At 43.3% G+C, this 16215-nt stretch overlaps 1 protein-coding gene across 3 annotated transcripts in view; it reads left to right on the plus strand.

Moving 5' to 3' along the window:
* The window catches only part of SLC6A1 (solute carrier family 6 member 1), a 317457-nt gene that overhangs the window by 246601 nt on the left and 54641 nt on the right, over positions 1–16215 (plus strand). For all 3 annotated transcript variants that reach the window (XM_063940752.1, XM_063940754.1, XM_063940753.1), the window contains exons 7-10: positions 8234–8368; positions 8453–8556; positions 10976–11100; positions 12663–12775. In XM_063940752.1, coding sequence (XP_063796822.1) covers positions 8234–8368; positions 8453–8556; positions 10976–11100; positions 12663–12775 — 477 coding nt within the window. The remainder of the gene's footprint in view (positions 1–8233; positions 8369–8452; positions 8557–10975; positions 11101–12662; positions 12776–16215) is intronic.

Raw genomic sequence — 16215 nt, forward strand, 5'->3', positions numbered from 1 at the left:
AAAATATCTCACATGGAAGGTGACGATGCTGTTAGCCATGGCTTCAGCCAGGCGTGTGTCAGAATTGGCGGCTTTATCATATAAAAGCCCTTACTTAATTTTTCATTCTGACAGGGCAGAATTGAGGACTCGTCCTCAATTTCTCCCTAAGGTGGTTTCTGCTTTTCACATGAACCAACCTATTGTGGTGCCTGCGGCTACTAGGGACTTGGAGGACTCCAAGTTACTTGACGTTGTCAGGGCCCTGAAAATATATGTTTCCAGGACGGCTGGAGTCAGAAAGTCTGACTCGCTGTTTATCCTGTATGCACCCAACAAGCTGGGTGCTCCTGCTTCTAAGCAGACTATTGCTCGTTGGATTTGTAGTACAATTCAGCTTGCACATTCTGTGGCAGGCCTGCCACAGCCAAAATCTGTAAAAGCCCATTCCACAAGGAAAGTGGGCTCATCTTGGGCGGCTGCCCGAGGGGTCTCGGCTTTACAACTTTGCCGAGCAGCTACTTGGTCAGGGGCAAACACGTTTGCTAAATTCTACAAATTTGATACCCTGGCTGAGGAGGACCTGGAGTTCTCTCATTCGGTGCTGCAGAGTCATCCGCACTCTCCCGCCCGTTTGGGAGCTTTGGTATAATCCCCATGGTCCTTACGGAGTCCCAGCATCCACTAGGACGTCAGAGAAAATAAGATTTTACTTACCGATAAATCTATTTCTCGTAGTCCGTAGTGGATGCTGGGCGCCCATCCCAAGTGCGGATTGTCTGCAATACTTGTACATAGTTATTGTTAACTAAATCGGGTTATTGTTGTTGTGAGCCATCTGTTCAGAGGCTCCTTCGTTGTTATCATACTGTTAACTGGGTTCAGATCACGAGTTGTACGGTGTGATTGGTGTGGCTGGTATGAGTCTTACCCGGGATTCAATATCCTTCCTTATTATGTACGCTCGTCCGGGCACAGTATCCTAACTGAGGCTTGGAGGAGGGTCATAGGGGGAGGAGCCAGTGCACACCACCTGATCCTAATGCTTTTATTCTTGTGCCCTGTCTCCTGCGGAGCCGCTATTCCCCATGGTCCTTACGGAGTCCCAGCATCCACTACGGACTACGAGAAATAGATTTATCGGTAAGTAAAATCTTATTTTTTACACTGCAATTTAGATTTCAGTTTGAATACACCACACCCAAATCTAACTCTCTCTGCACATGTTACATCTGCCCCAACTGCAGTGCAACATGGTTTTGCCCAGTTGTTTGCTTTTTTACTTTACTTACATACAACATGAATCAGGCCCTTAGCACTTCCATTATTTTGAAACCAAAAACCAGGTGACCCGATGAGTTTAACCTATAACACTGTAGCTTCCTCTTATATACTTATTATATTATATATTCTTTGTATGCCAATATTTATGAAAAATATTTGTAAACTATTTTATTTCTCAATAATCGTGATATAAGAGGAGTGCAGTTGCTAGGAAAATAAACGGTTACGGCTTGATCCTGACTTAGATGCATATTGGACACAATTGGCTGTAAACAAAATACACAAAAAATTTGAAAATTTAAGACCATAAACTAAGCTGTGTGCATCTCAAAATACCAGCTTTGTATGCACTTGGTTTTGGTCAGTCATACAGTATATCACATCAGGGCCAAACCGGGTCCAAAAATTGGCACCTGGCATTTAACGTACGCAGGCTCTCCAGCTCCTGGTGTCCTTCACTTGGCTCTTCAAGTGCCTCCCAGCCTCCACCAATACGAGTGACGTGACATCATGACATCACATCTTGCTGTACATCCAGACCATCAAGCACAGTTTCAGGAGGCGTAGCTGCTCAGCCAGGCCTCTGAATGGCTAAGCCTCTGACTGCTGACCCGGGGGTGGAACTGGAATTTCTTTTGACTCCTTCCCTTTCTATTACTGAGCCCTCCTACCTCCTAGGCTATACTATTACAATACAAATATAATAAATATGAAAACAACACAGAAATGTACATCATTCTCTGTTCTAAAACACATATATCACAACTCAACTTGTAGGGGTTTCAAATCCAAACCACATAGTTCATTGTCAGACATTTAACTGTTATATGGCATGTGCTTACACCATGGTAAAGAAAATCGTCACTGACTTCATCCCGCTTATTAACAGACACAACAGCCCAAGCAAGAGAACTGAACTCCAAACCTCCTATCCCAAGACACTAAGGGGGTAATTCAGATCTGATCGCTGGGCTGCGTTTTTTGCTGCACTGCGATCAAATAGTCACCGCCCAGAGGGGGAGGGTATAAGGTCTCTAAGCAGCCCAGGACTTACTCAGCCGCTGCGATTGTTTCCTGCTGATCAGGGCCGGAGCTGACGTCAGACACCCTCCCTGAAAACGGCAAACGCCTGGTCTCGCCTGCATTTTTCTGAACACTCTTGTAAAATGGTAATTTGCCACCCACAAACGGCCTCTTCCTGTCAATCACCTTGCGAACGCCCGTGCGTTCAGATTTTTCGCACCATCCCATCGCTATGCACCAATGCCCAGTGTTGTTATGCGATGCGCCGGTGCATTGTGGCTCACACGTATGCGCAGTTCAGATCTAACCGCATGCTGTGTGAAAACGCACAGCAGTGATCAGATCTGAATTACGCCCTAAATTGTGAGCTATCTGTACTAAAGTAAGTGCACCTTAACAATAATAACTTTTATTTAAATCCCCTTTTATTTAAAACACACAATGGTCAGTATGCCTTGCAGGAGACTTGAACTCGCAACCTCAACTACTATAGTCAAACACTTAATACATGAGCTATTTGCCACTTTATAGTAATCCTAGCAATTCCACTATATGTAAACTAATGTCAGCTTAGACCACTGCACCTAAGTTATTAATGACAAAGTGTACATATTTTGTGTCCATTGGGGCTAAGCTGAGTATGGGGAAGAAGCAGCTCACGGTGCTGCAGAAGGCAAGTGTTCCCGTCATGGGCAGACTGTGCTGGGTGGGGGGCATCTGGCATCTTAGCCAGGCCAGACCTATTTCACATACAATTACACCCAAGTAAACTATGTTTGCTTTCAAAATTTGATATTAGGTTTTGTCAGTTTAATAAAAAATTAAAACCTCTATTACAGAAGGTACAATCTCCATGTGTAAAAAAATAATATCGATATACGTAATATGCACATACAAATATAATATATAAACACAAGCACCAAATAAAGCACCTATCAGCTTCAGAGATAATTTGCAATCAACCAATCAGGAACAGGTGTAGCTGGCTACCTTTATTTTCATCAACGTGTATTTCCAATTATGTAGCCATAACAGCATATTTATACATCTCTGTACTGTCATTGTTCTGTTAGCAATTATACAAACACACTCTACTGTACTACCTACTGTATCAGATTCAGAGAACACGCAGGGGAAGTTCTACCTTGGATCTACTATCAATGAAGTCAAGGATAACCGTTTCAACATTTTACAATTGTCTGGATTTAAAAGCAGCGTAGAGTATAAAGTGAGTTCTGCCAGGTCCCAGTACAAAGGATGGGAAAGCCTATTTTAGTATGATCACAGAGTTACCTTTTCTGCCACAATCCTCGTATTGCTATAGCTATTTCAGAATATTTTTTAACAACTTTTTTGGGGTGTATCTTTTTTTTTCTTTAATAAACTCCAGGCTTGCAGTACAGATTTATGACCTGGGTTACACATGAACAGAATGTAGTAAGCCAATGATGGTTTCCTGTTAAATTGTGTCAACGGAAGATCTTTCCTATTGCAGCATATTACTATTATCCTAGTATATCCGTGCTTTGGTATGCTGTAGATCTGAAATACTGTATAACTGCCTGCATTCTCAAATTGCCTGTTTTGTGCTAATTATAAGGTCACATTGGGTGCAGTCTTTGGAAAAATGCAGCTAGAGGAACTCTTTAAAGTTTTGCTATGTGGCCCAGTAGGTATCCGGGCTCTAGGTAGACCATGTTAGGGTTGACAGTCATTAGATCGACCACTAATGGTTGCCATGCAGTGGGTTGACATGGTCAAAAGGTCAACATGTAAAAGGTCGACAGTGCTTATGGTCGACACGTACAAAAGGTACATAGGTGCAAATGGTCGACACACATATGTTTGACACAGCTTTTGGGGGGGTTTTAGCATTTTGACCAACTTTTTCATACCTTACCATCCACATGGACTACGATCGGGTATAGTAACCTGTGCCGAGGGCATCAGTAGCAGTACACTAATTGGGTTTCCACGTCCTTTGACGCCAAAAATGACACCCACAAATGTAGATCTATAATGTAGATCTGATGATCCATACACAGCCCAGTAATCTTTACTTACCAAACTTTGATGAATTGCTTTCCTATATCCCAAGCAACGATATGCGGTGAGGTCAGTGGCTGGGGAGATACTGGCTAGTCTCGGAGACAGAATTATACACACATATATGATTTGGGGGTGAGGTTTGACTATATAGAATATTACAAAGATGATATTTATAAATTGTAATGGATCTTGTAGCCATTGATATAATATTGGATATAGTCTATGGCTACAACATTTCCAAAACTGAATTACAATTGTAAAAAGACTGTTTAGTCTGGGGGATTTAAATAAAATTTGCCTTATAGGACTACTACAGATTAAGGGGTCTATTTACTAAGCCTTTGATGGAGATAGAGTGGACGGAGATAAAGTTCCAGCCAATCAGCTGCTAACTGCCTGGTTTGAAAAATGTCAGTTAGGAGCTGATTGGTTGGTACTGTATCTCCGTCCCCTTTATCTCCGTCCAAGACTTAGTAAATAGACCCCCAAACATGTTAACGTTAACTGCCATGCTCATTTCTAATAGCTGAATACTGGTAATGAGTACTGGGAGCTGGACAGGTTCTACAGCACCAGCAAAAGCTAATGTGCTGTGTGCACATTCTGGGGCAAATTCTGAGCTAGACGACAGTCCGAAAGCGGGCGCAGCCCAGTATTATTTTCAGTCTATTCATGCGCTGCACCATGCATATGCACCTAGATGGAGGACGTGGTAATGGCAATTTGCACCATGCGTGGCTGCTTTTCTGCATCCATTAAATTATCATTTCCGAGCAGGCAACTTTGTGAGCCATGAATGCATGGACAGGCAGACCAGATGTCCCTGTTAGGAGTGTTAAGGGAGTGTTGTGAGTGTGAGGCCTGATTTAATTGCTTGTTTGAGGTCTGTAGATAGAGATGGGACACTAGTTTCTGGTGGATCATTTTTAGGTATATGCACAGTAATTGCCAATGCTATGATGGCAGCTGTAGCTGGAAAAATCAGTGGGCATCGCGATTAGTGATGTGCCCGGAAATTTTTCGGGTTTTGTGTTTTGGTTTTGGATTCGGTTCCGCGGCCGTGTTTTGGATTCGGACACGTTTTGGCAAAACCTCCCTTAAAAGTTTTTGTTGGATTCGGGTGTGTTTTGGATTCGGGTGTTTTTTTTTCAAGAACCCCTCAAAAACAGCTTAAATCGTAGAATTTGGGGGTAATTTTGATCCTTTAGTATTATTAACCTCAATAACCATAATTTCCACTCATTTCCAGTCTATTCTGAACACCTCACAATATTATTTTTAGTCCTAAAATTTGCACCGAGGCCGCTGGATGACTAAGCTAAGCGACCCAAGCGGCCGGCACAAACACCTGGCCCATCTAGGAGTGGCACTGCAGTGTCAGACAGGATGGCACTTAAAAAAATTGGCCCCAAACAGCACATGATGCAAAGAAAAGAGAAAAAGAGGTGCACTGTGGTCGCTGGATGGCTAAGCTAAGTGACACAAACACCTCAATATCACAGGAATTATTCGTTCTAATCAATGGTATTATTGGTCCAAATCACTGGAAGAAAATTACAAAATCACAGGAATTATTCGTTCTGATCAATGGTATTATTGGTCCAAATTACTGGAAGAAAATGACAAAATCACAGGAATTATTTGTTCTAATCAATGGTATTATTGGTCCAAATCACTGGAAGAAAATTACAAAATCACAGGAATTATTCGTTCTAATCAATGGTATTATTGGTCCAAATCACTGGAAGAAAATGACAAAATCACAGGAATTATTAGTTCTAATCAATGGTATTATTGGTCCAAATCACTGGAAGAAAATGACAAAATCACAGGAATTATTTGTTCTAATCAATGATATTATTGGTCCAAATCACTGGAAGAAAATGACAAAATCACAGGAATTATTTGTTCTAATCAATGGTATTATTTGTCCAAATCACTGGAAGAAAATGACAAAATCACTGGAATTATTTGGCAAGATCACTGTAATTAATAATTATAAATCACTGATATTAATTGGTAAAATCTCACTATCGCCTGTCTAGTGAAGTGGAATCTAGATAGGATTTTGTACCGGGGACACAATAACTTCATCAATTGTCTAAATCCCAATGCACTAATGGCAGAAAACGGGCTCACGTCTAACAGCGCACTGATTATACTGAGAACTGATTATACTGATCACTGATGATACTACGGAGAACTGACACCGAGCAGCGAGAACAACACTGGACTATTGTACTGTAGTATACTGGTCCCCACAATGCAGCACAGATATTGAGCACTGATCCGGAGAATAGAACTGAGTCTGACACGGAGCTGCAAGATAACGCTATGGCCTACTGTACTGTACTACTGTATACTGGTGGTCACCACAATGCAGCACTGTACTACTAGATTCTGGTCCCCACAATGCAGCACAGATATTGAGCACTGAGCCGGAGAATAGAACTGAGTCTGACATGGAGCTGCAAGATACAGCAATGGACAACTGTGCTGTACTACTATATACTGGTGGTCACCACAATGCAGCACTGTACTACTATATACTGGTCCCCACAATGCAGCACAGATATTGAGCACTGATCCGGAGAATAGAACTGAGTCTGACACAGAGCTGCAAGATAACGCTATGGCCTACTGTACTGTACTACTATATACTGGTGGTCACCACAATGCAGCACTGTACTACTATATACTGGTCCCCACAATGCAGCACAGATATTGAGCACTGATCCGGAGAATAGAACTGAGTCTGACACAGAGCTGCAAGATAACGCTATGGCCTACTGTACTGTACTACTATATACTGGTCCCCACAATGCAGCACAGATATTGAGCACTGACTCGGAGAATAGAAGTGAGTCTGACACGGAGCTGCAAGATAACGCTATGGCCTACTGTACTTTACTACTATATACTGGTGGTCACCACAATGCAGCACTGTACTACTATATACTGGTCCCCACAATGCAGCACAGATATTGAGCACTGATCCGGAGAATAGAACTGAGTCTGACACGGAGCTGCAAGATAACGCTATGGTCTACTGTACTGTACTACTATATACTGGTGGTCACCACAATGCAGCACTGTACTTCTATATACTGTTCCCCACAGTGCAGCACACTGAGCATGGATATGGAGCTTTTCAGGCAGAGAACGTAGCCACGTCCTCTCCGCTCAATCAACAATGCACGAGTGAAAATGGCGGTGACGCGCGACTCTTTATATGGAATCAGAATCTCGCGAGAATCCGACAGCGGGATGATGACGTTTTCCCCAGTTCGGGTTTTGCGTGTTAGGCGGGAAGATCCGAGGCTGCCTCGGACCCGTGTAAACCACGTGAAGTTCGGGGGGGGGGGGTTCGGATCTCGACGAATCGAACCCGCTCATCTCTAATCGCGATGCATACACAGGAAGCCACAAGGGTGCTCACATAGACAGACACATTAGCATAATGTAGAGATTCAGGCAGCCGCTAAGGTACACATACTGTATGTCTGCCCTTTGCTTCAGACTCATAATCAGGCCCTCTCTGAGGAATGTGAAGTTGAAGTTCACAATGAACCTGAGAGTTAGTGGCTTCCTATCCATCTGATCTACACCCCCAATGCACGCTCTAGGACAGTGTACACATTCTCTACATATATTGCATAAATCTGTCTTTTATTATTAAATTGCGTATCAGATATGAAATCTGGTTTGTACTTACATACAGTACATGAATATTATTTCAATAACTGGAACTCTTTTACTTATGATCCTTCTTTATTTAACAAAGTGTTAATACAGAGATAAGCAGAAAAATGGACAGTATTATACAAGCTAAGATAACTAATTGAAAACAAAATAAATAAAATGAAAGTACAGTAAGATTGTTTTTGTCTCTCCACAGGTAGTCTATTTCTCGGCCACTTACCCTTACATCATGTTGGTCATTTTATTTTTCCGTGGAGTGACCCTGCCCGGAGCAGTGGATGGAATTTTATTTTATATCACTCCAGATTTCAGCAAGCTGTCTGACTCAGAGGTACGGAAGAAGCCCTGTTGCTCTGTATGTTTCCTCAGCTGTGAGTCACTGTGATTGTAACAAATGCTTTCCTTCTGGGTGCAGGTGTGGCTGGATGCTGCTACCCAAATCTTCTTCTCTTATGGCTTGGGACTTGGATCATTAATTGCTCTTGGAAGTTACAACCCCTTCCACAATAATGTTTACAGGCAAGTAAATGTTTTTATAGTCTTTGGAATTCAGTAAACAGAAGAACAACATACTGTAAATGTCTGGAAATTGTGCTAGGACATTATAACTGTCCCTGCGACAGAACAAGATGAATTCCTAAACATTACATACAGTACAAAGGTGCGTTTGATGGGGCAGTTATTTAGCAGAAACATTTTACCCTCTATGGGTTGTTGCTTGCCTCAGTTCCCTTCCCACAACATTACACTGCTGCCCTCCCTAAACTAATAACACAAGTAGACGGGTGACTGTATCCAACAAGAAAAGTACAATCATTTCCTTAAATATTCTGTACTTCTATGAACATTCTGATTATCTGATTGGCTACAGATTGTTGCATCACTGACCACTTCAAACCTGGGGACAAGCAGATTAGCAGCAGAAGAACATTTAGGTCCTCATTCAGCAGCAGACTCTGCTGCGATGTGATAGCATTTCCCTGAGTCCTGGCGCAGTACGCACATGCAGGGGCCGCTCTGCGCATGCATGGGCTTGGGAGATGCGATCGCATCTCAGTGATGGGGGCGCCTCTGCCTGATTGACAGGGAGAGGCATTTGTGGGGCGGCGATGCTGCATTGCGGGGACGGTGCAGTGAACAGGGGGTGGGTCCGGGCCATTTTCTGGTGGCCACGTAACGCCAAACACGGCTGCTGCATCACAGAAAATGGCAGTGGCCTTACTGCCTTTGCAGCCAGGTTGTGCAAGCAATGGGACTTCCTTTATTCAGCGATGTGATCACAATTGAATTGCAATTGCATACCTCCCAACTGTCCCGATTTCAGCGGGACAGTCCTGCTATTCGGACACTGTCCCGCTGTCCCTCCCGCGGGTCGCAGTGTCTCGCGGGCGGGGGGGCAGTTGGGGAAGGCTTTGATCACCTTTGATCACTTAATAGATGCCGTGCGCGTGCCCACGGCATCTATTCAATGCTGGGAGGGGAGCAGGGGGCTGCCCAGCTGATCGGGGAGCGCTGGGCACGCCCCCAAAATGACGAAAACGGGTCCGTGGCCCTCAGCCACACCCACTCGGTCGATGTCACGCCCCTCCGCTGCAATCCACGCCCCCTTTTCGCCGCGCAGGGGTCCCTCTTCCTCCCCTTTCAAAGTTGGGAGGTATGCAATTGCATTGCTGCCTGCTATTAGCATGCTGGGTGGCCTTGCCCTGTGCTGGGTGGTCCCCAGCATGTGAGTGATAGCAGTAGCAGATACTACTATTTAGGGCATAATTCAACATGGGTTGTTGTTGTGCGAAAACTCGAAAACTAAAACCCTTTACACTAGCATGCTCGGGGGACGCCCAACACAAGGTAAATCCACCCCGCATGCTGGGCCCTCCACAATCCCCCCCTGCTAACATGCAAATAGGTACTAGTTACATAGGTACAGACTAGCTGCGAAGGCAGACGGACACCCGCCATATTTAGGCTCATATAGGGGCGGCGTGTTATCTGACGAAGCCGCTGTAGCCCGCTCTGCAAATGGTCCAGACACACCTGTCTGAACAGTGCCCCCCAATGCTGCAACGCGCCCCAAAAGCATCACGTCGAAGCCCCCTCCCATCCCGAGAATGCCTCTGCCTGTCAATGAGGCAGAGGTGTTCGCATATGTGAGATGCAGTCGCATCTCACTGTGTGCACACGTGCAGTGCGGTTTCTGCACACACTCCAGAAGGGCTTCAGGATGCGAACACCCCATTAGGGCCTAATTCAGCAGGAGTTGTAGTTGTGCAACTATTTGTACAACTACAACTCATTACACCAACATGTGGGGTTCCACCCAGCACAGGGCAAGGCCACCCCACATGCCAGAAACCCCCCCCCCCCCCCTTCCCCCCGCTTCACCATGTTTCGGGCCACAGCGGCTGCCGCGCAAACGGTCTGGGTACACCTGCATTGTCCGGACTGCACCCCCCCCCCAATGCAGCCACGCTGACCCAAAATCGCTGTGTCGACATCCCTACCCACCCTGCGAATGCCTCTGCCTGTCAATTAGGCACAAGCATTCGCATAAGTGAGATGCTGTCACATCTCACTGGAGTTCAGCATGTGACCATATCGCAGATGCGTCTCATGCTGAATTAGGCCCTTAATACAAAAATGTGCCTTGTACAAGGACACCCTGAAAATGATTTGTTTGCCTTGTGATCACACAAGTGCACATATATCTTCGTTATCACATCTAGCCATTTTAAGACATTATAGGACAGAAAGCAATATAGGAGAAGAGAAAAAAAAATTCAATTTGTAGAAATTTTCAATATTCATTGCATGCCAACCCTACAGTTTATTGTTTCATTAAAATACGGATGAATAATCTACTGAATTGTAATATGATGTTTCACATTAATATGCCTCACTGTATTGTGCTTGTAGTAAACCCTGATTTTCTCTTTTCTAGAGACTCAGTCATTGTTTGTTGTATAAATTCCGCTACAAGTATGTTTGCCGGCTTTGTCATATTTTCTATTGTTGGATTCATGGCACATGTGACTAAAAGGCCGATTGCACAAGTTGCAGCTTCAGGTACAAATATTGTTGTTTCTACAGGTGTAACATTTACTAGTGTACGTTCTCTAGAGGTGAAGAGAGAAAATCCCACCATAGGAATAAGGGTTATGGTTCTTGATTTAAGGTAGCTTATAAACTAGCAGTCTAGTCAGGGTACTCTTAACAGCATTGAAGGCCCTCGGCAGAGCAATGCACTGGGGCCCCTACCCACCCATTCACAGGAATAAATTAGAAAAATCATAATTTAACTGTGATGGTTTAGCATGTGACTGACGCCTGTAATCCTGACAACACTCGGGAGACTGGCGCCGGAACACTGACAGCCGACATCCCGAAGGTAAGTATTGGGGTAACTGTTATGGATAGGGCCCGGGGGGTTATGGTTAGGCACTAGGGGCGGTTAGAGTTAGGCACTAGGTGCTGCCCCACGAGGGTTAGCACAAGCCACCACCCCTGGAGTGTTAGCCCTAGCCACCACCCCCGGAGGAACAGGGTTAGGTTTAAGTTGGTCGGGGGGTGAAAATACTTACCCCCTCAGCGTCAGGATCTTCAATGTTGGGATGCTGGTGTCAGTCATGTGACTGCCGGCATCCCAACAGCCAGTATTTCATGCCGAACCCATTTATCCCTCCTGTGGTCCTGCACCATCTCTCAATGTTCTTCCATACAGTAAATGGCTGTCAGCACTCTATTTGCTGGATAGCTCCAGCCATCCACCAATCAGCAAGCTCACAGCCATTCAGTGTCTGGCTGCAGGCTGGAGGCAGGTAAAGAATGCTGCCTGGCTGCCCTGATTGTATGTAATTCACAATCAGAGCAGATAAGGCACCAGACTGGAAGTCACAGCCTACGCTTGCTCAAATGCCCTTAGAATTGTAGGTCCCTAGTTCTCTGCCCAGTGTGCCTATATGTTAAGATGGCCCTGAGTCTCATTCTGGAAAGAGTTAACATGGTGCTCTGCTGTACTGGATCCTGAGCCCAAATAACAATCCTGAGAAATCCTCACCCATGCACCACATTCTGGTGGAGGTGTATCAAGCTGTGGAGATAGATAAAGTGGGGAAGTTGCAAAAGCAACCAATCAACTTCTGTCATTTATCTAGAACAGTCTATTTAATGACAGAAGCTGATTGGTTGCCATGTGCAACTTCTCCACTTTATCTATCGCCTAGGCTTGATACATCTCCCCTTCTGTGTTGTAGTTAAATGTCCCATGAACTCAGTGACACATCTGAGTCCTTCCCCCTTTCTGGCATGGTCTATTAATGAGCTATTGGATACTGACTGTGTTGTGGGATTATTGCACAATGATCCCTATTGTAAATACTCCATATACTGTAATTGATAAATTTGTTATGCTGGTGCTTCCATAGTCACAATAAGAGAGAAGAGTCAAGCAGATTGATATCTTTGTAACATATTAGGGTCAAGTCAGGAAACCCAGTGCCATGTGAGTACTGATGACATTGTGTACTGTACACACACACACACACACACACACACACACACATACAACTATTACATTTTAACTAGCGGTTTCAGTGAATAATGTGAGACCTCTCATTCTTTTATCACAGGACCAGGATTAGCATTCTTAGCGTATCCGGAAGCAGTGACACAACTACCTATCTCTCCCCTTTGGGCTATTCTCTTCTTCTCCATGCTCCTGATGCTTGGGATCGACAGCCAGGTAAGTTTATTTTCCAAACTATTTATATTAAATTACTGTAAGACATCACTGAAGTGGATCCAATAAGTTGACAGAGGAAGTGAAGAGGAAGTGGATAAAGAAAAACAAACACTGATCGAATGATTTGATAAATAGGATGAGAATCACTATATGACTGTGTCCAAAAGACCTATGACAAGGGAGTGGTCAATCCATATGCAGCTGAGAAATAAGAAGTGAGTTATGGCCTTTGGATATAACAGAGATTAAGGGGTCTATGTTCTAAGCCTTGGATGGAGATAAAGTGGACAAAGATAAAGTACCAGTCAATCAGTGTCTAACTGCCATGCCACAAGCTGAGTTTGAAAAATGACAGTTAGGAGCTGATTGGCTGGTACTCTATCTCCGTCCACTTTATCTCCATCCATGGCTTAGTAAATAGACCCCTAAATCATTCCCTGCCTTAGTCAGTGCTGTCTCTGTTGAGTGTTAATAACAAAAGTCTGACTGAAGTGGATTCAATAAGCTGTGTGAGTCAAGAAAGTGTGTGAGGTGGGTGTAGGCAAGTTTCTCCAGTAGCTTTGGAGGGACAGGGGAGCTGAGAGGTGGATGGTAATTTATGAGAGTCTAAAGCTGGGTGCACACTGAGGCAATTAAAACATGGTGGACTGCTTTGATTGGATATGTACATACAGATGGGTCCACGGTTATCTTGGCTAGTTTGCTGCACCTAGGCACAACATGGTTTATTAACATAAACCCTTCATCTATTGTTCTCAGCAGCAATACAATACAGAGAACAATACAGCAGGGGACTAAGTCATTACAGCAGGGGATTAAGTCCGACTGCCCAGTCTCAGTTAATCCTGTTAAAGGTCAAGATAAACATAGACCCGTCTGTATATGAATAGGGACAAAAGTTTTAGCCCACCTGTATAAATGCAACTTCTTCTAGGTGTGTGGTGGAGATTTGCACCCTCCACCTCTCTGTCTTTTGTTTGTCTGTGACCCCTCCCCCTTTCCAGCACCTGATACATAATTATCTCCAGGAATGACCGAGCGACTACCATTGTTTGTCTGCTTGTGTGAAACACAAAAATCATCTTTGATAACTACATTATCATTGTAATACTCACCTGAAGTGTTTAGCGGAACGTGCCACCATTTGTGCACAATTAGAAGGCCTGCTGAATGTGCGCACTCTATTAACTTCATATAATGCAAATGGCGTTTGGAAAGGTTCATTAACCATGGAGAAGTAGAGAGATTGGAGAAAATTAGATTAACATATGAATAGTAATCATTTATAGAACCTATAATAAATATAATAGTTGCAAAATGTATTTCTATGTATTATACATATATTTAATTCTCACAAACAGACAATGTTAAAGATAAAATACATTTTTATCTGAATGCGTATTCTCAGTATTGTAGAAATAAGTGAAATATGTGTGATTTATTGGTGATAAATAATAATACAGGTTGAGCCTCCCATATCCAAAACTGCTAAATACGGAATATTCCGAAATACAGAAATTTTTAAGTGTGACTGCGATAGTGATACCTTACTTTTCTGATGGACAGAAACTATGTTTCGTGTACAAAAGTATTAAAAGTATTTTAAAAGTCATGTATGAAATACCTTCAGGATATGTGGAGTATATGAAACACACTTGCCTAGTCTCCCGGATCTGCCAGTAGGCTCCCCAAAATCTGGTGACTTTCCCAGCACCCCAGAAGGGTAGGCAAGTCTCCCGACATTTGTGTCCCCCAGGGCCCAGCCGCCCACTTTGCGAGTAAAGTGGACGGTCCGAGCAGTCGATGACGCAATTCATGCTGAATCACATCATTGTAGCCAATCACCCCGCTGTATAATGCTGGTAATCTTGGCATTATATAGCAGGGACATGGCTACAATAACATGTTGGCAAGTATGATATGAAACATAAATGAATTTCCGTGTATGTATATAAACTTTGTTTAATGTAAAAAAAATATTCAAATGATTGTATAAAATTACCTTCAGGCTGTGTGTATAAGGTATACATGAAACATAAATGCATTCTGTGCTTAGACTTGGGTCCCATCCCCAAGATATCTCATTATGCAAATATTACAAAATACGGAAAACAATGATATCAAAAATACTTCTGGTCCCAAGCATTCTGGATATGGGAGACACAACCTGCAGTAGCAATTACAGGAACAATATAATGCTAATATATGCAAAAACTCCTCCTAATAAAATCTGTATAAATAATTTAGTTGAATCTAATGTGATTGCTTATAATTAGTGAGTTCTGATATCATCACTCCAGTATTCTTTAAAGAAATGTGTTTTATATAAGGCTAATAGAAGTCACCGTGACTTCTAAGTGACCTGTATTGAAAGCACTTTGTTTGGAGAACTCCATGGTTACTTGTAATATCCTTATAATTTATATTAGGGGAAACATATACCATATGTTTTTACAATTTTTTTCAAAGCAGTTATATAAAATGCAGTGTGGTTGTAATAGATTTAATGTATATGTATTTTATTGTTATCACAAATGCTTTTACAGATATTGGCCCTCATTCCGAGTTGATCTCTCGCTAGTTGCTTTTTGCAGCCGTGCAAATGCATAGTCGCCGCCCACGGGGGAGTGTATTTTCGCTTTGCAAGTGTGCAATCGCATGTGCAGCCGAGCGGGACGAAAACGTTTTTTGCAGTTTCAGAGTACGTCTGAACTTACTCAGCCCTGCGATCACTTCAGCCTGTCCGATCCCGGAATTGATATCAGACGCCCGCCCTGTAACCGTCTGGACACGCCTGTGTTTTCCCTACCACTCCCAGAAAATGGTCAGTTGACACCCATAAACGCCCTCTTTCTGTCAATCTCCTTGCAATCACCCGTGCGAATGGATTCGTCGCTAGAAGCATTGCTCAGCAACGATGCTGTTTGTACCCGTACGACGCGCGTGCGCATTGTGGTGCATATGTATGCGCAGTAGTAACCTGATCGCTGCGCTGCGAAAATCGGCAGCGTGCGATCAACTCGGAATGACCCCCATTGACACAATATAAAGGCTTTTTAAAACATATTCTTGCTGTTGTGTTTTTAAATGCTGATACAATTGCCTAATATAGAGGCGCGCGGGAGTCATTGCTTTCTGTCTGATGAGTGCTCCAGTTATTTGCTGAATAGTTGTCAAGTCATATGAAGAATGTAGGTCACTGTATGCCTTAGGGCTTGGAGGGATGATCAGTGAGAAAAATATAATTTATGTATAATAATGACTGCAGTTTATAGAATTGTCATAAAGCTTTGCTGAAACATGCCGGCATTATAAATGACTCATTAGTAAAATTAAGCTGCTTAGCAATACTGGAATCTACATGATGTACATACAAATCTATGACTTTCCTTTTGATTATGAGAAGTCAAATTTTGCCTGGTAGCAAAAAAATATGACAT

Source organism: Pseudophryne corroboree, chromosome 9, assembly GCF_028390025.1.
Source record: "Pseudophryne corroboree isolate aPseCor3 chromosome 9, aPseCor3.hap2, whole genome shotgun sequence".
In the NCBI taxonomy this organism is placed as follows: Eukaryota; Metazoa; Chordata; class Amphibia; order Anura; family Myobatrachidae; genus Pseudophryne; species Pseudophryne corroboree.